Source organism: Hypomesus transpacificus, unplaced genomic scaffold (genome assembly GCF_021917145.1).
Source record: "Hypomesus transpacificus isolate Combined female unplaced genomic scaffold, fHypTra1 scaffold_31, whole genome shotgun sequence".
NCBI lineage: Eukaryota > Metazoa > Chordata > Actinopteri > Osmeriformes > Osmeridae > Hypomesus > Hypomesus transpacificus.
Genome location: NW_025813837.1, coordinates 459,405 through 486,120, shown reverse-complemented (window position 1 = coordinate 486,120; position 26,716 = coordinate 459,405). Strand labels below are relative to the sequence as shown.

At 40.4% G+C, this 26,716-nt stretch overlaps 2 protein-coding genes across 3 annotated transcripts; one reads left to right on the top strand and one right to left on the bottom strand.

Annotated features, from left to right (window-relative positions):
* Positions 1–856: 856 nt before the first annotated feature.
* On the bottom strand, positions 857–15,704 carry LOC124463932 (protein yippee-like 1). 2 transcript variants are annotated; one of them, XM_047015763.1, is made up of 5 exons: positions 15,167–15,704; positions 10,772–11,056; positions 8,158–8,201; positions 7,542–7,650; positions 857–4,944 (listed from the first exon to the last, which is right to left on the bottom strand). In XM_047015763.1, exons 1-5 carry the CDS (start codon positions 15,260–15,262, stop codon positions 4,855–4,857), a joined length of 624 nt encoding a protein of 207 aa, XP_046871719.1. In that variant the 5' UTR covers positions 15,263–15,704; the 3' UTR covers positions 857–4,854. The 2 variants fall into 2 exon arrangements, with proteins under 2 accessions (XP_046871719.1, XP_046871720.1); XM_047015764.1 differs by lacking the exon at positions 15,167–15,704 and adding an exon at positions 14,094–15,103.
* Positions 15,705–17,538: 1,834 nt separating this feature from the next.
* tars1 (threonyl-tRNA synthetase 1) lies at positions 17,539–25,982 on the top strand. Its single transcript, XM_047015984.1, has 19 exons — positions 17,539–17,729; positions 19,148–19,222; positions 19,424–19,614; positions 19,996–20,119; positions 20,449–20,570; positions 21,109–21,226; positions 21,398–21,462; positions 21,578–21,656; positions 21,768–21,914; positions 22,104–22,202; positions 22,450–22,616; positions 23,047–23,209; positions 23,396–23,533; positions 23,695–23,772; positions 23,873–23,973; positions 24,253–24,357; positions 24,597–24,669; positions 25,250–25,364; positions 25,567–25,982. The coding sequence occupies exons 1-19, from the start codon at positions 17,670–17,672 to the stop codon at positions 25,713–25,715; spliced, it is 2,169 nt and encodes a 722-aa protein (XP_046871940.1). The 5' UTR covers positions 17,539–17,669; the 3' UTR covers positions 25,716–25,982.
* Positions 25,983–26,716: the final 734 nt, after the last annotated feature.

Below are 26,716 nucleotides of genomic sequence, written 5' to 3'. Positions count from 1 at the left end.
GCCCTACAATTAGTCCTAATAAGCGAACTGCCTGTGTGCAGTTCCCCAATTTTACAAACACGGACCGTATGAATGGTGAGGTTGAACCACACATCGATCTATGATCAGATTCTTTAAGACAGAAGGTATATAGGGCTGAATTAGGGTATATAGGGCTGAATTAGGCTATGTAGGGCTGAATTAGGGTGTCATTAGTACTTCCTTACCTCTTCAGACACCTACTACTAGGACAATTTGAAAGTATTCAATAAATAATTATTCTTAATTGCTCCAGTTTCTCCTTCCTTTTAGTATTTTACACACTGCTCCTCTGTACGTAGGTAGGTGAACCTTGCAGTGCCTTAGTTAGTTCCTAGGTGACAAAAACCCAGGTGGCACAGTCAGACTCGTTGACAGCTTTCATTTGACGTGTATTGTGTCAGCGGAGGACTATGTCAAATATGGCACGAGGAGCCAGGTCTTTAATGAACAATCACAGTCTCCTATCAGCCACCCGTCCAGAGCTTTGCTCTCGCACTTTGGAAATATGTAAGAAACGTTTCAGGAGTCAGATGGCTGAGCGGTTAGGGAATCGGGCTATTAATCAGAAGGTTGCCGGTTCGATTCCCAGCCATGCCAAATGACGTTGTGTCCTTGGGCAAGTCACTTCACCCTACTTGCCTCGGGGGGAATGTCCCTGTACCTACTGTAAGTCGCTCTGGATAAGAGCGTCTGCTAAATGACTACATGTACGTTTGCTGAGCCTGGGTAATTGCACACAGTGGATATGAGTGACTTCATTTTCCCAAAGGAAATTCAAGTTGGATGAACAGGCAATTTTTGTATTATATAGTGAGACAAACAATTCACATTTGAATTCCATTTACATTTTATTGTGATATCTGATACAATAACAAAATGAAAACAGATTAATGACTTTACTCAACCAGAACGTAAAGCAATGTAGTCAAGCAAAAAGAAAAAAGGCGAAAAAAGGTCAAAACTTTAATATAGATATGAAAAATACATCCCAAAGACCTTGTTCGTTACTTTAACAGTCCTATAAAAGAACTATTAATAATGAATCTTTCCAATGTAAAACCATTTTAACCTGGATTCAAGTCCTTCCAATATACTGACTGACAGATAAAGAGTTACTGTGTAACCAAATAAGATGTCTGGGATTGTTTTCAGTAGCAGATATCTGAACAGTACATGTTGTAGGCTGCCTTTTCAAGTTACAAAAGTTAATCATCAAAAATCTTTAAGATTTGTTATATTTGAGAGGCTAGGCATTTCGTTTTTTTTTGTTTTGGTTTGTCCTAGTGGTTGAATCTCCAGGAAACATGAAGTGCCCATATTGTTTAGTTAAGATATTTGGTTTGCACTACAGTAAAAAATAGCTGCTGCTTTTACATGTGTCTGTGTAATTAAAGAGACCCACTACAGAAAATATTATGTTAACCTATGGGATCCAGGCAATATATTTTTGACAGGTTAATTTGACTGTACCTGCTTTTAAATGCCGTTTAGCAGCCTTAATGGAATATTCTCACTAATCATAAACGATTAAGACTCATAATTAACAACATCCATCAAAACTGTACTTCAAGCAAAAACCCAATAGAAAACGACAGTTCAAATAGTTCAGTGTCAAATATGGTTTGACATTAGAAAACGTAAATATAACTAGTCTGTGAAATCAGTGAAATGTGTGTCTGTGACAGCAAATATAAGTTCACAGCAATGTAATAGCCACTATAAATAGATACACTGTAGTATTCAAAAACATTATCCTTTCACTTTTGGTGGCACCAATGTTTCTGGACTCTGGCTGTTCCTAGACACACTGAGAGTAGACAGTCACTGATGTAAACAGTTGGTGTGGTCAAAAGGAAACAGTGTTGACAGCTTCTTAATCAGCTGTAATTGTAATTTCGTCTATCCTTCTTTAAACTGCCTTTTTATTTCAATGTTTTAGGAAGGTAGAGGAATCCTATACATCTCCTGCGAAATAATATCCCACGACAATAATCAACGTGAGCGACAAACTATGTGAGCAAGATAGAATACACATGTCCCTGTGGCTGGAAATGTGCACGAGAAAGGGTGGTGTACGTCTCATTTGAGCAGTGCTAGAAGGCGATTGGAGTGACGGACAATGTAGATACATTGCGGACAATGATACATTCCCGTGACAACTGTCGGCATGCAAAATCACAGAGGAAAATGACTGTGTGCTCAATGTCACAAACGAGGAAAGGTTTTGGGGATCGCCCGCAATCCTACATGATTGGTACAATTAATGTAAAATAATTGCACAGGGGAGTCTTAAGTATAGGTTATATGGTCTTGGCCAATAGTCTCTCAAAACTTGATTGGAGAACCCAGCTCATCCTAAACCTACTTCGGTTTGGGTTCAGCAAAGATAAAAATGGCCCTCTTTTCGATTTTCAGCTGACAAACAAAATACAAAAAAGGGACAAAATAAAAAGAAAGCATACAAAGAAAAAATGTACTTGCTATAAAGCTTGCAAATCAGGTAGAAAGCGCAAACACAAACACAAAATAAAAAGAACACTTGATAATCAAAATGAAAGACGAGGAAGGCAAACCGACACACTCCTGCATATAAACATTCACCCCCCCCCATAAAGCCAGAGGTATAGTTAACAAAAGTGCTTTAAGTCAGGGAAGTAAAAGAACAAATCCAGTAGAAATTTGTATAAAACCTTAAATATGTCACTGCGTACAAAAACTCAGACAATGTATCAACTAAATGTTTTTTTGTTCGATCTTCAAGTAGGTTGTTGGAAATCATGTTGGGTTTCATTGTCTTTGTTTTAGATTATAAGGTTATGTGATCGGCCTGACCTTGCCGGCAAAGTAAGCCCTCACTGATTTCAAATCCCTTCAACCAGCAACCCAACATCCTTACCCACTCAATTCCTAACTGCTACAACAACTGCAATACAAATATGTTGAAGTCTGAATATTTGTAATTAGAAGCTACTTCACAACCCCATCCCCATCCCTATACATTCCTCCATAGAACACGATCCTTTTCCCTATACCCTAACATGTACATATACAGATTCACTCTACTCTGAATATAATAACCGTTTTTTTAAATCATTGCTCTTTACATTTTCAGCACTAAATTCCTACTAGATCAAATGTTTTGGTACATTTAGGTTTGGATAGGCTCAAGTCAGAGCTCTATGAAGTTTTGAAGAAGAGTGTCTCTGAGGGGAATGTTGACAGGAAGGAAGAAACCCATCAGTTCTCTGCTGGATCTTTTTGAGTTACGCACTCCACAGCAAAAGGATGAGAAAAGGGCTCAATTTTTGAAGAGGCACAAGATTCATGCTGCTTAGAGGCAAATAAAAAAAACAAAATAATTTAGAGGTTCTCCAATAGGGGTAAAGTACTAACACGTCTACATTATGAATGATGTGTATGAGAATGCATTCTCAAAGACATCAATTCAGAATAGAATTTCCGTTACAGCAGCAAAATATTTCACAGGTGGGTTTTTTCAGATTGTGGTTTGCTCAAGTGGTTGTAATTTAAATGTTATCACACCTGCTGTCTAATAACTCTTTATTTAATTCAATGCATCTTGTACACTATTTCAATAACCATTAAAAAGGGCTTCAAGACAGATGCATAGGAAAAAAAAAATGCCTCAAAACTCATGAACCAAAGGCCTCTGCAAAGTGCAAACAAAGTAACTGCTTTCAAGTACTTAAAACTGCTTTAGAAATACGCAAGTTGACACAAATTGGCATGCAGATATACAAACAGCGTGTATATATACTGTATGCATGTATGAGAGCAATGTCCATACACGTAAATATAATCCATATCCTTACTATAAATATACACATGTATATATACTTTTTATCAATGTAACACGATGATGCATTAAGTGTAGGGTGTCAGTACTGTTGTCAAATGGAACCAGCCAAAATGACATTTAGTAAAACATTACAGTTGTGTATGCATGTGTGCCGTAAAGCACCCTATTCAATGTTTTTTTTTTAAACACATCATTTTGCTTTTAGGGTGCTTTAAGGCACAGGGATGTCCCACAGATTGCACAGTGAAGTCTTAATGACAATACAGAAAACAAAGGGTTTTAATCATAGGAGATAACGTAATAAAAAAACACAGTAGTTACACAACCCCACAACCACTGCCATCGAGCCTGTTTCTTTCCTTAACTTTGAAATAGACAGTTGCTGACACGTGAGCCTTGGTATACCTACCCCAACCCGTAGTCCCATTTGGACCTTGCAGATAAAGAGCACCAGGAACAGAGACCCTTAACCAGGGCAGAGGAGGACACAAATACGAACCAGTAACACTATAACATCTGCCGAAAAAACCTCCACACGTAAAATGAACAAAACAAACCGAAGAGCCCTACCTCCGGCTCACTGCGGAAGGAGACAAACGGCTCAGTCGTGTCTCTCTTTCTCCCCTTCGACATCCTGCCCACCATGTCATCAGAAACACGCAGCTCCGGAGGAGAGGAGGGTCAAACATAACTGGGAGCCAAGAAGAAGAAACGCAGCTTCACTAAAAGGAAGGGAGAGACTCTTTGTGGCAGCTGAGGGGGGGGGGGGGGGGGGGGGGGGTCATCCCTGCTGCTGGGTCATCCCTGTTTTGGATTCCTCTTCACTATGGTGTGCAGTTTTCCTAGGGATCAGGGTGTTATGGTGTGTTACTGTTTACAGTAGGTGTGTTTTAAGGGGACAGGGAGACGGGAGGGATGGGGGGTCATGGCTGTTGTTGATCGCCGGGCTGTTGGTGGTCTGTGGAGTCGTGACAGAGTTCGAAAGTCATGAAGCAGGAAGCATATCCTGGAGGTCACTCCCATCCGTTGTCCTTGATCATGTGCGCCAGCTCGATTATGAATTTCCCTTCCTTGTACTTCTGACTGCTCTCGAACGCATGCTCCTGCAAGAGGAACAGACCAGATACACTGTGGCATCAGTACATCAACTTTATCGAGTGTATTCTGTTAAGTCTGTGACACTGGTGACAAAGGAGTTCAGTCAAGACACTCACATATTGATTTAACCCTTTAATGCAATGGAAATAGGTTTGTCGTTGGCGGTGTGGTTCTTTCTAAGGGGAACCTCCCTGCCTTGGAGTGTAACTAGCATACTACAAGTGCATGCAATAACAAGGCAGGGAGCATAGGACATAAGATTCCCCGGTAGACAGGAATCATTTCAACGATTCACAGCTCGCTTCACGGAACAACAACATCCTGTATGAACTATACAGAAGACAGTCGCAGGATCCGCACAATATTCAGGAACATAGCAACGCATGATGCGTCAGCATGTGTGCCTGCTGCGTCTGTGCATGAATGCAGTATTCAGGTCCTCTACGGGGCAAGGCTTAGACTATGGAGTTAGATTAGTTTCATAATTCAAACAAACAAACGCAACACGATTCAAACAAACTTAACACGATCCAAACAAACGTAACACGATTCATACAAACATAACACGATTCAAACAAACAAACGTAACACGATTCACAAATGTATTTCGTGATTCACAAATGTAACGCGATTCACAAATAAATGACCCTATTACATTCGTTTGCAACCTGACAAACACAAGTTACAAATCCCTAAATTCGTTGGTGTGAATCCTTGCATTCGTTCGTGTGGATTTTTGGAACTTTCCTGACGCGCTTTGATCCACAAATGCATTTTTTCTAAAAGATATCCTCAGCAGCCTATCAGGTCGTCTCTTCCAATTTTAGCCAATCACCGGAGAATGTCTAATATGGGTAGACGGGCTCTGCGTTAGCCTAGGAAACACGGAAAATGACTAAACATGAATCCTGCCATTCTCAACAATATTTAATAAGGTATGATCATCGGTTTAATAAGATTAACAAGCAATATTTCACCTACATGCAACCAGACGACATTGCTCATGATCTGAAGGAGACGATGTCCGTCATTATGGCAGGTTGTTGAAGTCCACATAGACACGTTAATGTGATTGGCTAAAATTGGAAGAGACGACCTGATAGGCTGCTGAGGATATCTTTTAGAAAAAATGCATTTGTGGATCAAAGCGCGTCAGGAAAGTTCCAAAAATCCACACGAACGAATGCAAGGATTCACACCAACGAATGCAGGGATTTGTAACTTGTGTTTGTCAGGTTGCAAACGAATGTAATAGGGTCATTTATTTGTGAATCGCGTTACAATTGTGAATCACGAAATACATTTGTGAATCGTGTTACGTTTGTTTGAATCGTGTTACGTTTGTTTGTTTGAATCGTGTTATGTTTGTATGAATCGTGTTACGTTTGTTTGGATCGTGTTAAATTTGTTTGAATCGTGTTGCGTTTGTTTGTTTGAATTATGAAACTAATCTAACTCCATATTAGACCTTCAATTAACACACCTGCAGTTGACTGCGTGAGTGACACCAGCAGATGACGTGACGCGCAGCCTGAGTGCCATGGCTGAACTAGCTCTGCCAATTGACTTTTTAACTACCAAACGTTATGTTATGGTAATGACAGTGTTGATATTTCTTTTTTCAGAGGTCACCACGGGCCTAAAAGGTCTTGACATAATGGTTGACTAAAAACAAGTTTTGTATTATCAAAAAACTTTGTTAGTTCAAGTTCGATGGTGTGTTCACCACAACAGGCTTTCCATGAAATAGTCTTTCATTTTTAGGCATGGGAATTAAGGACGGCATCCTTAATGGAACCAGTTCCAAACTGTGGAGAACCAAGTCACCTTTTAAGTTTATTTAGCCAGGTCTTCTCATTGGTTCCTTGAAATACATTTACAGAGCGGTTTAATTTGATTACATGCACGGCTGACCCTAAAACGACAAAACATTTGCAGCTTCATTGACTAAACATAAAATGACGGTCTTTTGTAGTACCATGGCAAGAACCTATGATGATGCCCCGACTAGTCTAGTTTATGGTTAGGCACAACGGCAATGTGACTCACTAACGTAAGCCTTGCTTGCATCAGTTAAACAGTACTCAAATTATCACTATTATTACTTAAAAAGAAAAAAAAAGGTTATTATAAACCTATGTAGCAAAGATAAGGATCATGTTAACAGTGCCCTTCTTTATAAGGAATAAATCTCACCTTTGGTTTAGAGCAAGAATTAAGCCACCACATCTTCCCAGGCACCCATCATGGCTAACCTGCCTCTATGACCATGTGTTGGCTCTTGCAAGCTACAATTTATTTATTTATCCTCCTTGCAGTATCGTGGACACAGTGGATATGTAAACGTGACTTAAGAAAAGCAATCAAGTCAGTAAAAGTGATTTCATTTGTACTGTATCTAAGCAGGGACTGTTGCCGTGGGGGGAATTTTCCAACACTTGGGGGGAAAAAAACATGTATGAAAGAGCACGGCATAGAGCATTGGCATATTTGAAATGGTTCAAATATGCCAATCCTCGCAAGAAACACGTCGGGAGAGGAAACGAGGGTTTGAAAAAGTATTGCAACCCACAACACGGAAACGGTTCGGACGATCACTTACGTATTTCCAGCCCAGGGTGGTTTTACAGTTTTCACAGTAGATGTCTGCTACTGCGTGCAAGCCTGTGAGGAGGACCCGCTCCTCGGCCGGGCCGCAGCCGATGTTGACACTGAACGGAGCACAGCGAGAGGGAAGGAGACAGGAATTACAGTTAACCCCACGGAGAGCGAGCAAACACGATCAGGGTGCATGACACTGAATGTGTTGAGGATTAATGCCCATTTTCATTTGGGGGGATTTTATGGATGGACCCAACCTTACTTCATATTTAATAATGGGCATACAATCGAATTGCTGTTTGACGACTGATATTTCTTTTTACGGTAAAGAAGGTATTATAATGAACAATAATAGTAAGGAAGTATTGTGCAGGTAGGCTTGGTGTGTTTACCAATTCACTGAAATAATGAAAACCAATAATGAAAAAATCTCAGACAAAGGTTTATCCTCACTACAGATTATAGATATAGTTTTATGTCTGTTTATGAACAATTATTACCGTGTGATGAAAGCCTTCATTTCCAATTGTGTAAACATAACATATTCTCCCTTTATATCGTGTGAACTTCTACAAACTCATTCAAATAAACGATCAATCTCAGGAGTTAATACTTACACCGAGTTAAAGAGATAGGCTCTTCCCTGGCTGCCTTGAAACGACTGAAAAGAGAAAGAAAATAATTTCAATGTCAGACGACACAGGAGACCAAGAGGTGGATCGTGTTGAAGAATGTGGACACAAAAAGACGAAAGGCCTTCTCTCCCAGTAATATTGTTTTCGCTGTTACCATTTCTTGTATTTTCTTTTATTTAAGCTTGGGAGGAGCTTTACAAAATGTGGGATTAGGTTGGATATTGTAAGAAATTGATATAGGCCTATATACCGCCCAGGCCAAGTGCCAGTGTTGCTGTCGCTACAGTTTGATGCTTTTGCCTCCCAGGCACCATGCATTCATTTGCAAGGATTTTACTACCCAAAACATGCTTGAGAAATTAGTATTTACATTTTCAAGGCTATGTTGACTCTGCAGTGTTACATTCAGTGAACTGCTGTTACAAATTTTAAATTTTTTTTTTTATAACTAACTGTGTCATTAGTGGATCATTCTGCAACCCACTTCAGAGTCTGAGACCCAACACCTAAGAACCAGTGTTGTACTATACCAAGTGATGTGTGTTTTTTAAAATGTAAATAAAAATGTTATTAAAATGTAGCGGCTCCATATCTTTGCAGCGCATCAATGATTCAACAACATGTTAACAGTGCGCAATGACACTAATCTAAAGAACAAGGTCTGTTTTTTTTGCATTATTTTCTATGTCATTTGTGTTTTGTGTAGAGTGGAGCTACTTTAGGAACCAAATATATTGGTTCACACAAGAATGTGAACAATCAAGGATTTTACACAGCTAGCACTACTATAAATCTGTATTATTTTATCAATCTTAATAATAATATCTTAATACAATTTAAGATAACTATGTTACTTTTTTTGTTGCATTTATTATGGCAGTTTTAGTAAGTGATTTCACCAGTTCTAGTGTTAAAGTAAAGCTGGACTAACCTAGTATTTGCACAGCACATATGTCAAAAGAACTTTGACAAAGTAATGACAGAACAGTACCTGTGTATTAGCCTGCATGTGTAGAGGTGCAACCGACACATGGGGTTAGGACATAAGCCTGTCAACCTGTCCCTGTCATCCTGGGCCAACACTGTTAGCCAGGGCCCCCAATCGGCTTTGCTCTTTCCATTGCAAATGAGTGTTGTGGCTGAGACTAAATCTACTGCTGAGGCCAAGGCCCATGAGCCTAACCGCTGCCTAAATAAACCTCCAGCTGCCTTTGTTGCCAACAGCAACAAGTAAACAGGTGTCGTCCCACTGGTGTCAACTCACTCTGGGCTTTAAATGCATCGGTAGAAATAAATCCGTTGTTAATCTGTTATGGATGGACATAAATAAAACAAAATGATTGATCGCTCAACCTTTTAGGAAAGTTCTGTATTTACTCTATTACTACAGCGAGCCATCCAGTCTCCTGTCTGTATATTCGCACACAGTCAACTGCAGAAGCCACATGTAGGGATGACCTTCAGTTTGTCGAGAGAACTGGGTCAATCCCGGTGGTGTGACACTCAGTCAACAAGGATGAGAGAAGGGGACCGTGACACGCTGCAGGCCTGGGTCTTGTAGAAACTACACAAGTTAACATCTGGTAAAAGGATACTTCTCGTTGCTCTTATTTTGAACACACTTGTCTGTTTTTACGTCCACAGGTTTCTCCAGAGCTGGCCGACCTCAAGGACGTTTGCTCTCCCACCTACGAACTCCACCAGATTGTCAACTTTAACTTTTGTTAACCGAAAGTTCACCGATTTTCCATTGTGCTTTGGCATGCCGACAGCTCTGGTGTCGCTTGTCACAAGCATGTATCATTGTCAGTCACTTTAATCGCCTTCTTCAGCTTAACACTTGCACCCTTTTGAATTCTCAACTGTTCAGTTAGATCGCCTTAGATCATCTTACACAGCACTTTTTTGGTCTTACTCAATTTCTAAGTCAATTTGACCACAGCTGCCATTCAATGTAGTTAAATCGTAGTTGATGTAACTTTAATGTAAAGTGTTTGTAAACCAAAAAAAACTATCTGAATCTATAAAGGTTAGACAGTAAAACATTTTTAATGTGACAGCGATGTTGGTGCCCATCAACTGTGTCTGCACTTAACCAACCAAGGCAACTGACCATGGCCTGGATCCAGGTGTGGATGTGATCAACTTTTTCATAATTGTTATGACTGTCATGGCCTTTCATATGCGACAGCATGTGGTTGCATGTGTTTACCTGTGTGCACGGAGGACCCAAAGAAAAACAACTTCTGATATCTCCAGCTGTATTAGCCTGGTGTAGCAGTATTATGTATGAGTGTGCCTGCATCGAGATCAGTAACTACTCAGCAAGCTTGATTAACTGAACTCAGTGTGAGCCAGGTCATGTCATTAATGTGCTTTTAGAACTGTGCATGACTAAGTACTGCCCTATAAAGTGTACATTTATTGCTATGTAGATACACTCCCGACAATACGCATTTATCAACATCTATGGTTTAAGTGGTATGTTTGCACAAGAATCATTAGATTTAATGCAACTTCGACACAATTAGAAAATAATGAAAAAGTAAAAGTGACATTTATGGAGTGCATTTTTTGGGGTGCTTCATCCAAATACCTTTGAAATCAGCTCGTCGTGGTTCGCCAGATGTGCCCGACAGTGGATGCAGCTGTATGTACGATGGCAACTAGGCAGGTAAGCCTGGAATGTCTTCGACTTGGTCATCTTCACCATATCACTCGAGCAGGGCTCGTCACTGGCGTCAGGGCTGGCACTGGACGAGTTGCAGCTCTGCTGAACTTGCTGACAGAAGAAGCACTGGAAGATGCAAGCCAAAGCCGTCGTTGTTCTGGAGTGGGTGTGTGGCACGCTCCACACAGACACCACAGGAGGAAATGGAACCTGCAGAGTGTGGGACGTTGGGAGGGGAAGATGTTTTGTAAGTGGAGAGAGTTGTTGTGAGACATAAACATAATGCAATTCTGTTGGGTCAAAAGGGCTGCATTTAAAAAGAAAAATACGGCACTCTTAATATGTTGTCTTTGAATGGCATCTTGTGTAATAGATAGAAATATTTTCTATCAAAGGCGTGCTGCAATTCCAAAATACTGTCTCAGTGCATTTTCACATGGTCCAAAAAAGCTTTTATTTATCCTCTTTAGAGCTCATGCAGACCAAAACTATGTAGAACTTGACTGACAAGCTGAGAGAAAGCAAGGGAATCTGTCTGCATATCAGGGGCCTATTCCTTAAGGCGAGTTTACTAAATAAGCCATGCTTATGTCAGGGAAAGTAAGTGACATCAGCCCTGGCTTATTTGGTCAACTTGTTTTATGGAACCAGCCTGAGATTTTCCTCTAAATATACACATCAACACAGGATTTGAACAAAGTACAAAATCTACGCACTTGTTACTGCAAAAAAAAGAAAAGAAGAAAAAAGGGAAAGACAACGCCTGTTTTATTTTATCTTCTAACCCAGTGAGGGCAACAAGTGGCCCGTACAGGACTGATAATAGACTGACAGCCAGCCCCTAGGGCTCAAAGAGCTGAAACGCAGCGTAACAACTAGATCTGTGGTGTGCTCAAAAGGAAACCAGTAAATCATTCCAACTTAATTCTACAACTCCCAGGGCAGACCAGCCAGTTGTGTGGAGGAGGAAGACTTGAGACAATAGCACGTAATAAAAGCTCAATAAACACTCTTGGTCTCACCATCTATGGGATCGCCGTGCCACATTGGTGGACGGTTGCGGGCAGAACACCGCACCCAAGCCCCAGCAATGGCCGGTAGTGACCCGGCCCAGGCGAAAATGGGACAACCAATAGACAAAAGTGACCTTCGACAGCCAGCCAATGACCCGGCCCCGGCACCACCAGCCAGAGAACCAGAATGGCCCTGACGAGGGCTCCACCCCGCACGTCCCCGGCTGCAGCTGGGGACGTGCGAGGGGGAGTGTGGTGAGATTAGGCCATCCTGGGAGCCAGCTTCTGATCTGTGCCCTCGACAACACCTCACCACAGACTCAACTCGTCATGGCTGGCAGCTTGTTTCCATTTGGCTCCAAGGTGCACCCAACTGGTGATGAGGGGTGTTGAAACCAAGGGCTCTGGAGACAGAGCCAGCCAGAAAGGGACAAAAAGAAGAGATCTACAACTCCCAGGAGAGACCAACCAACAGTGAAGAGGAAACCCCAAACCCTGCTGACTGCCTTTATTCCCTTCAAATATCCCTTTAAATGTCCTCAGGCACACTATACTGTTCTCACAACCATAGTACAATAATATGTTTAATAGTAGATCAGCTGGAAATAGTGGGTCATGCACTACTCAATTAATACCCAACCTGAAATCTGTACCATGTCTGGCAGGTTACAATTTAGGCTCCATATTCTGTTTTAATTCTCATTTATATCTCAAATGTTTCAGATACAACTGTGTAGTATACCAATTAAGAAATGCCATGTTATCTTCCATGCCATCTCCTGTTGGCATGAGTGGAGTGGACAAAATATCTCAAAAGGCAGTGCATCTCTATAGCCCTTTGTTTTTATCAATACGCTCCGATAGTTTCCTGTCAGATGTGTCTTAATACTTCCTGGTTGTGATTGAGAGAAGGAAAGGTGGAAAATGTTGGAAAACTCAATTCACCATGCAGACTCCCAAACCTCATACTTTTCTGAGTTTAATTGGCCACTACAACTATATTTACGCATTGCATAATGTTGCCAGTAGCATGGATTGAATGCCACACTATGACAAACTACTTTGTCATAGTGTCATCATTTGCACCTTAACTTGCACAGGGATGTTTTATTGTCTTTCCGGACTGACACCCATTACACTGGGCAGTTATGGGTCAGAATAGTCCGGAAAGCATTCAAACATATGCAACCAAACATATTAAGTTAAATGTTTTCTGAATTTTGTCTAAGACATACTGTCATCTTTGACATACTATGTAGGATCTTTGCGTGCCATTTGCGATTCAGGTTGTTACTCCAAGGCAGTCATGAAACAGAGCAACTTCCACAGCTGAACAGGAAGTCGACACTTCACGTCAGCGTGACATTTACAGGTTAATTTTTCCCATGTTGGTGCATGCGATGTTCAGGAGTGTGACAAAGACAAAACAAAGACAGGTATTTTCAAATGTTTTAACCACGTGATTGATGAAAATATATAACAAGACACTTTGTAAAACCAGTGGAGAGGCATAACATCAAATCGTTTTCGACATAACAATGACAATGGACACGAAGCTATTAAGAACAACACAATGCATTCTTGATCATTTACAAAAACAGCATTAAAATTGACACGATTTGTTATGACAATAATCACAGCACGATCATGTAAACATTTTAGTGGATGACTTTTTATACAGCTTCTATAAGCATGAACCAAATCCTACGAGATCTTGCATTATGGCTCTTATTGCGAGCCATGCATTGATAAGCAACACTGCACAATTCTGAATGACAAGAAATGTAGCGCGCACATGAGCGCAGCCAACAAGTGAGCACAACAAAGGGAAGGAGCCGCGTGCGACTCCTAGCTTGGTACAGAAAAGGCAGTGCGTAAACAATCAAAATTCTCCAAAAAATAGGTTTAGCATGCGTCTCTCTCTCGTGTTTTTCTTTTACTTAATGCTAAAACATCTTCTGCGGTTAAAATGATTCCTTTCCGCACTGATATTTTATGCTCATTTTACTGTGTTTGGAAACAGCATGCACAGACATTTATGACGACTCACGCAGAAACATCTGAACGATTTTAATGATGTAATTTTGCAGTCAATTATAGCATGAATCTCGAAAAGAACAATACAAGCAAATAACTAATAAAGGCATAGTTGTAGAAGCTCTACGTAATGCTTCTACTACAGTCGGAAAAATATGTTCAATAACTTTGATATGGCGAACACATTTCATACTCACCACCAGAGTCTAATCAGATCAGACCGAAGCTTGACCTAAACTAAATGGTGCACAGGCTAAAACATGCTGCTGGTGTCTCCCAAATAAAGTATTAGTTATCATTAACGTTTGAGATAAGAACATGGATCCAAAAGAGTTCGTTACAATGGACATTTCCGTTGTCTTTGTTGTTGCCTTTGTGTTGAGTTCGTGATAAACTGGCTTGGTTACTTTGTGATGAAAACGTCACTGAGGGGGAAGATCCTCAGCTGTATGACTGACGCCTACAGTTCCCAATACGAGTCATTCTCGAGGAGAAAAGGTGGGACTTTAACCGAGGCGATATCACACACCCGGATGTGTAAATAAACACGACCAGTAAACATGAAAATTGAACGTCCTACTCCATGCTGTTACACGATGATTTAACGTCTGGTTTATGTCTGATTGTCTGTTGTACTTTCTGAAAAAAGTAGAACTTTATTTCACTCTTTTGCCAAAAGCAATATCCAACTTTGACTTTCGTATCGAATCCCTTTATATTTTAAACCGCATATATAGACTATGTTATCATTGATCATCTTATTCGTATGCATATAATATGCCATTGGGTTGGTCATAAAAACTATACAAACTCCTACTACATTTGAGAAAATTGGACATCACGACCATATTACCTACCACATCGACAGTGTTAAAAACAGCATGCACTGACAATCATGACATCATGCACATATAGGCGTAAAGATAAACAACAGTAACACACATTGTATAACAGTGACGTTGTTATGAAGACAACGTTCGCAAATAATGGGTACCCTCGATGATGCCATAGGTTTTAGCGTCGATATTTCTGCTGTCAGACACTTCTTGTGAAATGTAGGCTATGTAAAGCACGGCCGCAAGTATACCTAATTCAAAATTGATTGTGCATCTATTATTTAAAGTATGCCACAACACTTGGAAGGCTACTGCCACTCACACGGTTATAAACATATTCTGATGTTGTTAAAACTAATCTGTAACGAGATTTAACTATATGTCCAATTGAACTAGATAGGGATAGCCTATGTAGGCCTACGAAATCGTCTTACCCAAAATGAGGATCCTCGAGAAGATCTTTGAATGCAGCGGAGAAAATATTTTCTCCACCGAAGCAGGTCACGTTCACAAATTTTTGTGTGGTCCATACACAGTCTAGTCTGACCTACACTTCCATGACTGCGTTGTCTAGAAGATGCATTTAACCGAAATCTAAAAGCTAAAGTCAGCAGACAAGACTGTCAAAAAAACTGAGGCAAATAATTTGAATGTCCTCTTAGGTTAGTGTCAGTCGTTTTCATTCTGAGACGTCGTTTGTGAGAGTCAGACAAGTAACTGCAAACGAGTCACATACGCTGTGTCGTATTAAAGCAGGGCAACGTGTCTGCAGGTTCTGGTATTTATTTCCTTGTAATGTTTGTCTGACACTGTCCTGTCCTCGAAATTTATTTGGAATTCAATCCTGACTTTTCTTATGTAAGGCTTTGTCTAATTACTTTAACCCTAACACCGTAAATTACTGTAGGTTAACACATAGTTTTCCATTATGATACAACGCATAAAAACATAAAAACAAATCTATCCTCTCATCGCCCAATTAAAACCACTAAACTAACCGTAATCCGACCAATCATCGTGAAGTGGGCAAGTCTTAAATTTGATGGAACCAATCGCTAAAGTGACGTAAACTGACAGGATCACTTGATCAAATGGCGCTCTAGTGTGTCTCAGTGCGCGCGTCTCAGTGTGCGCGTCTCAGTGTGCAACTGAAAAATACAGTATGACCTCACAAAACAAGTTGGTAAACATTCCCTCTTACAAAACATAACGTAACGTGAGGGCCCTGTTATGCTCATGAATTTTCTTAGTCAAGGATAATTGCATGCAATGTTCAATTTATTAACTCCAATATAAACATAACATTAGAATTACTGACTTAATGTAACATTTTCATTTTAGAGTAAAACATTGTAGCAACGTTTTGATCATGTTTTAAACTGGGACTGGTCGATGAGGCAGTGCACAGTGACATATATGGCCTTATATTGGTTGTCAAACCTCTCTGACCAAATCCCAGCTTTGATACGACCAAACATTTGTATTACTTAAATTACTTATCGCACAGGAACCTGTGGCTGTAGATAATGGCACTCCACAAGATTATGGCTGTTTGGCATTTGGTGCTGGTTTCCCATCAATCCTTAGATGTGGTTCAGACTAAAGGGCCTGTAAACAGTGCTTTTCATGTCTCCAATCCTGGTGCTGGCGTTGTGGTGGATACCGTTAGCTCCCAGCAACTGGGTCAAGCTGCCGGATCATACGCCAGCAGCTCCTGACTGATGGGGTCTCTGTGTTCACCACAGTAATCGACTTTAACCCTAGTCCTAAGGGCCCACTGTCCTGTATGTTTTCGATGCTTCCTTGCTCCAACACACCTGATTCAAATGAATGGTCGTTAACAGGCTTCCCCAGAACTTGATAACGACCCATTTATTTCAACCAGGTGTGTTGAACCAGGGAAGCGACGAAAACTTACAGGACAGTGGGCCGAGGACCAGGGTTGGAGGTCACTAGATTACAGAATGTGTGGGTCTTCTGTGGGTGTTATTGTGGGTGGCAGATGTGAGGCCGTCCCTGGCAGAACTGACTGCATTAAGTCCCAGCGTCCTTGCAGGGTGTGGGGTCTGAAGCTCCGCCTGACCTCCTGGTGGAGGTGGGGATAACATTTCTGTCGGTGGATGCTTTGTGGGTTCTTACTCTAGGGGGCAGTAAGAGGGATGTGGTTGTGCTTCTTTGAGGTTGAGGCCTCTATGGTTGAGGCACTGTAGTCTGAGGAGTGTTTTGATATTGGTAGGAAAGGGTTGTGGTAGGTAATTGTTTGGTAAATGTGGGGTTCTGGAGTCAGTGCTTCATGTCTCATTGCATTATAGGGTGTATAGGGCTGAACGGAGGGTTTAAGGTTATGGGTTGGCTGGGTGAGTGGTGCAGCAGGTCTACTTTCTACAAACTGGCTGCTGGAAGGAGATAAGTGTTTGGTTGCTTGGCTGGTCCACCAGTTATGCATAGGGTATATCCTGGAATGTGCATTTAGAGCAGTGTTTAATTCCGCCTGGAGAGAGTAGCAATTGGCCTATATTGGCGTCTGCCGCACATTTAAAAAGATGTAGCTTATGCTTGGACCATCCAGTTAAGTGTAGGCCTTCAAGCCTTAATTGAATCCATACATCAAATAAAAAGAAAAAAAACAAGAAACGCGGTAAATAGTTTGCATGGCTATTTTAATGTGTATTTAGATGACTGGGGTGGGCGTTAAGCCATAGGTGTTTTGTTTATTTTGATGTATTGAGTTGGCCTAACACTCCTGAACAGTAAGTGGCGGTAATGTACCTCTCTATATTTCAATCTGCTATTAAAACACAAAGAAGAGTAGGAAGAAACGTGTAGATCGGCAGTAACCAACAACTTCCCTTTCCAGTAATTGAGTTGCCCATATTTTAATATAATCTACCAATCGATTGGTATATTCATTTTTCTTGTTAAATATCGTTAGTCATAATGGCGGAAGAGCGTGTGATGGAGAAAATGAAGGAGTTGCATTTGGACAAAGAGAAACAGGTAGGCTAACGACTAGGCTATTTTAGGCGAAGGGTGAACGAACCCGGTATTTCATATATTTTGAGTAGGCTATAATTCCCACGTTTATGTGATTTATTTAGTCAGAATCCTAATCTTCTCGCAAATCCTTTGGACTCCTTTATCGTTGAGTTCCTCGCTCCGCTCTATTATAGAGTTACTGATGTATGAAGGATGAACGTGCATTTACAACCACCGGCATGATAGCCAGAGCTGTCGGTGAAGTGTGAGCTGATTTTACGTTAAGTTTCTGTTGTTACTCAGGAAGAACGTTGCATAGTCAAGTGCCACTGTCAAAGCTAGCCGGCTAAATTAAAATTGCTTTTCAACGTACCAACCTGTACTTTAGCTAGCCTACAAAAGCATAATCTTTTTTAGAATAAAGTAATCTAAGTCATCTTTTCACGAGTTGCATGGTTATTTTTGTATTGACTTTGCAATAGTAAATAATTTATTCAATTGGATCTCAAATAATCAATTGACCTATACGAGCGTTGGTAGGCTCTACCTAACGAAGTCGTGGCTCAAATTGGTAGCGGGCACGTTTCTATGTGCACAAAATTGTAATATAAAAATATGAAGCCACATCACTCATTGCATGTGCGTGTAAGAGCGTGTTGTATCATATTCCAAGTAATTTACCTAAGATCACTTAGGCTACCTAAGATCATATCCTTCGCAACTTAACATAGGATTGCATCATAATCTTCGCAATACACCGCTGTTAATGCGAGGGAGAGGTGGTATGGAACTTGTCACGCAGGAATAATTATTTAAGAGGCGGGCGTGGCATTGATTTAAATTCTTGGAAAACAAGGTGCACCACTCCATAAAGGATTTGATTGTTGAAAAAAATTCACACAAAAACTGGGTGTACCGGATAACAAACAGGCAGCACTAGGATACAGAGGGTGAGATAAGGACCGCTAGAGAGCGTTGTGCCACACATTACAAATAGGCCTATTCCCTTTACATCTAACCTGGATTTACAAAACTCAATCCTGACAGCTAAACCGTCGGCCACAGAAAAGAGGGGACACTGCTCTATTCTAACCCAGTGCAGATAACTGGGTTGGTTATCTGATCTAATTTAAGAAAACAATTCCTTCTGCGATGTCAATATTGTCAGATGAGATCTCGTCTAGCCCTTCGCCAGTAGTGTGGGGGAAAAGGGTGGAAGCTCAGGACGTAGCAGTGTCTTAATTTGGAGGAAGGAGGAAGATATATTTAAATGTTTAGTTTAACTATGTATTTCAAATTCAGTTACTTTATCTATATAGAGAGGGATTTCTATTCCAATGCACAACATGTGGGGGGAAAACACCAGTTTCATTTCTATCTGATAAGCTTTGAACCCTTTGATAATGGTCTTCAAATCACACATCTTTGAATGCATTCAGTGTGGAGCTTCTGAAAACAAAAGTGGAGGGAAGAAGGCCAAGAAATCTTCAGGAGACAACGTGGGCAAGTCTGAGGTGAGTTGCAAACCATGAGAAGTACGTTTTCAAAGTTATCTGATGTGGTTTGGCATTCAGAAAGCCAAACTTATTGATATTACGCTTTGTAGTATTGAAAAGTATGGATGTTTCAACAAAAAATATGAAATAACCCATCAAAATGAGTTAACGTCCTGGTTTTTGGCCCAAGGCACTCAAATGATTGAACTCCTTTCACAGCTGTCCCCACCACCCCATTTTATCGATGAGCGCATGCGTCTGTATAGCACCCTGAAAGCTGAACACGATGCTCTGATGGCTAAGAGAGCACTGGACGACAGCCAACCCATCAAGGTCACCCTGCCGGATGGCAACGTGGTGGATGCTGAGTCATGGAAGACCACACCGTACCAGGTGGCATGTGGGATTAGGTGAGTGTGGTCATAGTGGCAAGCAAGTGCAGCACCTCCTAAATATTCATAAGGGGTCACGCATTCGTTCAAGCGTTGATCCTGCATAGCAAGCTGCCAGTCGGACTGGCATTTACAAAAGAATATTATCTCCCAAATGTCAGATCAGGTGTTCTTTGATTGTATACTAGATTATGTAAATATACTGTATGTACATATAATGGAATTAGTCGAGTGATGTCAAGACTGGGAACTAAAGATTCCAAAATGCTTCCACCTTCTATAACAAGGACATCGCCTGCTGCATTGGCCTCTCTGCAAAGTGACCCACAAAGTGAGGCTTAACTCTTTTGCTTATGAGCTGCAGGGATAAAAATGCAAATCGTTTTGTTCTCTTGACAGCCAAGGTCTTGCTGACAACACAGTCATAGCCAAAGTCAACAAAGTTGTGTGGGACCTTGACCGACCATTGGAGGAGGATTGTACCTTGCAACTACTGAAGTTTGATGATGAAGAGGCACAAGCTGTAAGTCTAACTTTGAAACTGTAAATATAGTGTTGAGAATCAATCCTTAGTAATATAAATAATAATGACATCTAAATGACATGTTTCTTCCCCTCTTATCTTCTGTTTATCCATCTAGATGTTGTTTTTCTTATTCTCTTTTTATTTATCAGACCATTTTGGTAACTCCTCCCACAGGTTAACCTAAACGTATAAATGATATAATGTATGCATATTACTGCCATATATCCATGAACGTATAGTATTGTAATGCATTGTGTTTCGTCAGGGCCTCTGCTCAGGCCATTGTCATTGTCTGGGTTCCTTACATCTCTTCTTCATGGCCTCAGGTGTACTGGCATTCGAGTGCCCATATCATGGGTGAAGCCATGGAGCGTGTGTATGGTGGATGCCTTTGCTATGGTCCTCCCATTGAGAATGGCTTTTACTACGACATGTTTCTTGACAGCGAGTGAGTTTTTGTTACAGACCGTAACCATACTGATAGTATTTCTTCTGTCATGGTGGCAAAATCTTAATGAGGAGATTTGTCAGGAAATATCGCTATCCTTATCTGAACGAAGGGCAGGTTCATGACAGTCGCCAGGGGTCACAGAACTGACTGTGCACACTTACTCACACACAGGACCAGAGCTGGAGATGCTAAGAAACAGCATCATTTTGATTTATTCTGTATGTTCTCTCGCTGTCCAAATGGATTAATGATCATATTTACTGAAACCAGACTAGAATGAATATGGATCCTGAAGGCAGCAGTCAGTGACGATGGGTAATAAAGATCAGAGGTCCCATTTTACAGGCTCATTTGTGGTCTAACCATAACATGAGTATTAATTTACATGCATTCATTTAGCAGGCAAAGTGACATACACATAATAAATAATCAAATGAAGCAAAGGACACATGTGAACTGGGATACCAGAGATGGTTGCTATGCAACTACTGCATTATTTAATTCACTATGATTAGCTTTCTGTTGTTTTTGCCAGGGGTGTGTCAAGCAATGACTTCCCTGGCCTTGAGAACTTGTGCAAGAAGATCATTAAGGAGAAGCAGCCTTTTGAGAGGTTGGAAATAAAGAAGGAGACTCTTCTGGAAATGTTTAAGGTAGGTACGACGTTCAATCCTGGAACTTGTGTTGTGTCAAGCAGTCCATCAATGTTTGTTTATCTCAAGCTATAGTTGTTGACCACAATTTGGGTAAATGCATTTCTTGGCCCGGTGTAGTTACTATAAATACATAAATATTGGACTTATCATTTTTTCTAATCCTGGCAGTATAACAAGTTTAAGTGTCGCATCCTGAATGAGAAAGTTACCACCCCGACCACCACAGTCTATAGGTGAGTCCCCATCTTTATAGAAGATTACAATTCAATGTCCGAATTCATCTAAACTGGTTTAATTGGGTGTTCTTGCAAGATTCAAATCAAACATATTATAATTTGTTATGACAAGGTGTGGACCCTTGATTGACCTGTGCAGAGGGCCTCATGTGAGGCACACTGGGAAGATCAAGGCTCTGAAGATCCATAAGGTGGGTTTTGCTTTCGAAACATTAAGTTAACAGGAGTGATTTGGCTTGCAAACAAGTAACTTACAAATTCAATAAACTCACTGACAACATGCATTCCCTCTCCGTTTTCAGAATTCTTCCACATATTGGGAAGGCAAAGCCGATATGGAGAGTCTTCAGAGGATTTATGGAATCTCCTTTCCAGATCCCAAGATGCTGAAAGAGTGGGAGAAGTTCCAGGAGGAGGCCAAGAATCGAGATCACCGCAAACTCGGCCGGGTATGTGCCGACAAACAGTTTATTATTAGTTACAGAGAATATGACCCACAAGGAAAGCAATGTTTAAATGTAAAATTAAACAACGAGGCTTGCTAGAAGTCATGGAGTAAGCACATGAAGCAAGTTTTCGACGGTTCTTGACATTTTAAGGAATGTGTAAGAGTGTCTTGTCTGTTCTACCGTTCCCAGGAGCAGGACTTGTTCTTCTTCCATGACCTCAGCCCAGGTAGCTGCTTCTTCCTTCCCAAAGGCTCCTTCATCTACAACAGCTTGATGGACTTTGTCAAAGTAAGTCAACATCGTACATCATGTTTCAGATTGGATGGATCGTCTTTGTTGCCATGTGAAGACATTCGTTTTTTTCTATTGAAGTCCTCAATCAATATATTGAGTTGATGAAGCCATTAGCATGATGGACTAATCTAAACATTGTCTGAAAATACACGTGTGAATTCTGAAAACTTGAGATGAGATTCAAATGATTGATCCAACCAGGTGTTCGAGCCCATCTAATGCCTTCTTTACTCTCTTCCAGAGTGAGTACAGGAAGCGGGGCTTCCAGGAGGTCGTGACCCCAAATATCTACAACAGCAAGCTGTGGCAGACCTCCGGCCACTGGCAGCACTACAGTGAGAACATGTTCTCATTCGAGGTGGAGAAGGAGATCTTCGCCCTCAAGCCAATGAACTGCCCAGGACACTGGTACGTCATGTGCACACACGCGTGGGTACGCATACACGCAACGTCAACAAAAACTGACCAAGATTGTTCACTCTGGAAGAAAGAAGTATCACGTGACTGTTTCTCTGTATGTCTGAGTGTAGCTGAGGTGGGTTTTGGTTCCTAATAATCTTGTTGGCATGAAGTAATGCTCAGGAGATTTCTGGTTAAGAGAGTGTAACAGTGGTTCTATGAACTAATTGTGTTCTATTTGGATTGGTAAAGAGTCCAAAAATCTTGGACCACTCAGCAAGATACTGCTATTTGCATTTGTTTTGAATGTAAAACACAATTTTTCAATTTGATATCAGTAACAGTTTATTTGGTTTCATTTCACTGTATTGCCTGCGAGACCTTTTGAATGTTTATCAAGTGAGCTTTCACAAATTAATGGATGTCTTCCTCTCCAAAGCCTCATGTTTGACCACAGGCCCCGCTCCTGGAGAGAACTGCCCCTGCGGCTGGCTGACTTTGGTGTCTTGCACCGTAACGAGCTCTCCGGGGCACTGACCGGCCTCACCCGTGTCCGCCGATTCCAGCAGGATGACGCCCACATCTTCTGCACTATGGAACAGGTGATGACCCAACCAAATGGGCTTTTAAGCTTGGCATATTTCCTCAACTCCACAATTAGTGTGTGTGTGTGTGTGTGTGTGTGTGTATATATATATATATATATATATATATATATATATATTAGCCATGTTTGAGAGTCCTGTAACTCTAAAATAGAGGTTGTTTGTGTTTTTGCATCCTATTAGATTGAAGAGGAGATTAAGGGTTGTCTGGACTTCCTGCGTACTGTGTATAATGTGTTTGGATTCACATTCAAACTGAACCTCTCGACCCGACCAGAGAAGTTCTTGGGAGAGCCTGAAGTTTGGGACCAAGCCGAGAAGGTAGTCCTACAAGACAAAAACACAACTGACATTCACTAATGTTCCACTTTGTACTTGATAAATCCAACAAGATGTTATTGTTGCAAAGATTATTCAAGCTTGAATTTAGTTCAAGATACCTTCAATTGTTTGAATAAAATGGGTATCTCTCTTGTTTAAAGCAACTGGAGAACAGCCTGAATGAATTTGGAGAAAAGTGGGTTCTGAATCCTGGAGATGGTGCCTTCTATGGACCTAAAGTAAGTATCAAACAACAGTGCCATCAAGACTGGACATGGCAATATGAACAGAACCTCTGCAGAGAATAATGATCAATTGTTTGCTCTCTTCTTCACAAAGATTGACATTCAGATAAAGGATGCCATCGGCAGATACCACCAGTGTGCCACAATTCAGTTGGATTTCCAGCTACCAATCCGCTTCAATCTCACATTTGTCAGGTACAGCTTCAATGGTCTTTCACTTTGGAAAGTTTGGATGATCCTCAGTCAGTTATTGTCGTCCAAATGCAACCATGAAATATGTAATTGCCTTGGTACTGTGGCAATCATACTGTATATATTGGTACACTTCTTCATTGTTTTATGCTCAACATGTTTTTACATAAGCTATAGTGCACATTGTCTGCCCTGCAGCTACGCAGCGTGTTTTGAAATGAATGTTGTCTTGCAAACTGAATGTTATTGATAATTGATATTTTGTATCTATTTGTTTTGCAGCCAAGATGGAGAGGACAAGAAAAGGCCTGTGATTATCCACAGAGCGATCTTGGGTTCTGTTGAGAGGATGATTGCCATTCTGACTGAAAACTATGGAGGGAAATGGTTAGTGTACAGTTGTGGTGTGCCACAACATGCTTGAAAATCATCAGTTCATTAAATTTGTGATAGCTTTTGAGTTGACTTCATGACTTAAACAGTACTGAATTAAAATGATTTATTTTATACCAAAAAAGGTTTTGTGTGCAGATGTCATTTAAACCTGTATAATATTAGCTCTTTTGTTTGAAGAGAAACAGGATGTATCTCATGTAAATCATATGTTTTGAAATGTTTTTCCGTAGGCCTCTGTGGCTCTCTCCACGTCAGGTGATGGTCGTACCTGTGGGACCAACCTGTGACGAATATGCCCAGAAGGTACACCCCTGACCTCACCTTGGTGTTCTGGAATATTTCTGTCTAGAACAGTGTTTCTGTGGTTTTATTGAAACGAAACAATGTATGTGTTTTTTTTTTCCAGCAAACATAGTTATTGTAGATACATGTGGGTATTTTGGTCAGGTTTTTTGTGTGTCTTTTTTACTGTGTTCCGTTGGTTGGTCAGAGTGGGCCCCATGTGGAACCTAGGGTGTGTGTGTGTGTGTGTTCAATGTGCAATAAGGAGATGGAAATGCCAACAACAACAAAAATTGCATCCGATGTTTCGACAATTCTTTGCAAAAAGTTGGACTAAATCATTTGTTTAGAGGCCTCACCTCTGTGAAATGTTTATTTATTTAAAGTAATACACTAATGGTTTTAAACAAGTTTCAGTTTGAATTATTTTATCGAAAACCATTTAATTCATTTTGATCTGGCAACAATACAGCTCAGCTCCTGGGTCAGCAGTTTGTCAATAGTTTCACGAAATGACCTGGGGATAAACATTTGTCTATGATCTGCACCAGTTGTACTTTAAGTTGTTCTCCTAATCTTTTGAATCCGTTTGTCTATCCAGATACAACTGGAGTTCCACAGTGGTGGGCTTATGACTGATGTGGATTTAGACGCAGGTTGTACTCTCAACAAGAAGATCAGGAATGCACAGCTGGCTCAATATAACTTCATCCTGGGTCAGTATAAGCTCTTGAAAATGTTTACTGGCTGCTGTAATGAAACCAATATATTTAATGTCCTAGAAAATTATTCAAATTAATAATTAATTTGATAGGAACTTTGTAAGCAAAACTTGTGTCTTTTCAAATCAAGCCTCTTAACGTGTCAATTATAATGGAGCCATTTTCTTGTCTCTCGGTTTCGGTTGCTCTGTTGAAGTTGTGGGAGAAAAGGAAAAGACGAGTGAGACGGTGAATGTCCGTACCCGTGACAACAAGGTCCACGGTGAGCGCAGCGTGCAGGACTGCATGAAGCGCCTGCAGGAGCTGAAAGCAGCGAGGAGCCTCATGGCTGAGGAGGAATTCTGAACCTGCATATAGAACTTGGTTCTCAAACATCCATTATTTGGAGAAGTCTGTGCAGTTTTGTACACTGTGGAGAAACTTTAAATCCTGAGGCAACTGTCTGTTAAACTTGAGTTGTCTGGTTCATATTATATTCAGTTAAATCAGTTTGGCTCCATTACACCTTTCATGTAAATTGTCAGGAAATAATGTTTGATCACATTTGACTATCTTTTTCCCAGTATAATTTTATGCTGTAATAAATTCATAAATAAAACACGTTGACTAATACTCAGCCTGCTTTACTTTAGGCGCATTTAATAAATGCTTTATTCCTGCAAAGTTGTGAGAACAACAGGTAAACTGTAAAGCTAACCACAGCATGCAATCATCCTAATCAATCCAATCACTTTATTTTCATTTTGCATGTTACCAGAAATGTGTTATACACTGACTTACATGTCACTGAGGAATGTTTATGTCCAATTAATGAGAACATATCTTGTCTGCCCGTTGCAAGTTACCTGTTTGACTTAGGTTGCTATTTGAAATTAAGGATTCTAAGACAATAATTACAAACAGAAAATGGAAAAACTTTTTTATTAAAAACATATTCATTGTTTCAGTATTGGAACAGTTCCTGACTGAAACAAACATTTAATATTAGGTTTTTGAAATTCCTTGGAATAATGTTTATTTTGTTACAGCCCAGCCCTGTAAAAGTCAACACATTCCTTCAAATGCAATACTTTGCATTTTTACGTCAAATATTTCATACAAGGATTAACATTACATTTTGACATTGTGATGCTGATTCAGCTTTATACTATACATGTATTTATAAAATGTACATTGAAAAAAACATTTTTGGTGTGAATGAAAGTTTACCTTTTAACATTTTCATTTATTTTGGTAAAAAGACACAGACCACCCATTTCATAACTAATATTACCAGTTTTACAGTCACCGTCAGGTAGCAGCAAGTGTTTAGGCTAAGATCAGTAAAAAAAAAAACATTATCAATC

Coding starts and splice junctions, on each gene's coding strand:
- tars1 (XM_047015984.1), top strand. CDS start 17,670: ATGGCGGAAGAGCGTGTGATGGAGAAAATGAAGGAGTTGCATTTGGAC. Junction 20,571..21,108: donor GACATGTTTCTTGACAGCGA/GTGAGTTTTTGT, acceptor TGTTTTTGCCAG/GGGTGTGTCAAGCAATGACT. Junction 24,670..25,249: donor GTGACGAATATGCCCAGAAG/GTACACCCCTGA, acceptor TTGTCTATCCAG/ATACAACTGGAGTTCCACAG.
- LOC124463932 (XM_047015763.1), bottom strand. CDS start 15,262: ATGGACCACACAAAAATTTGTGAACGTGACCTGCTTCGGTGGAGAAAA. Junction 8,202..10,771: donor ACGACGAGCTGATTTCAAAG/GTATTTGGATGA, acceptor TTCTCTTTTCAG/TCGTTTCAAGGCAGCCAGGG. Junction 7,651..8,157: donor GCCTATCTCTTTAACTCGGT/GTAAGTATTAAC, acceptor TGCTCCGTTCAG/TGTCAACATCGGCTGCGGCC.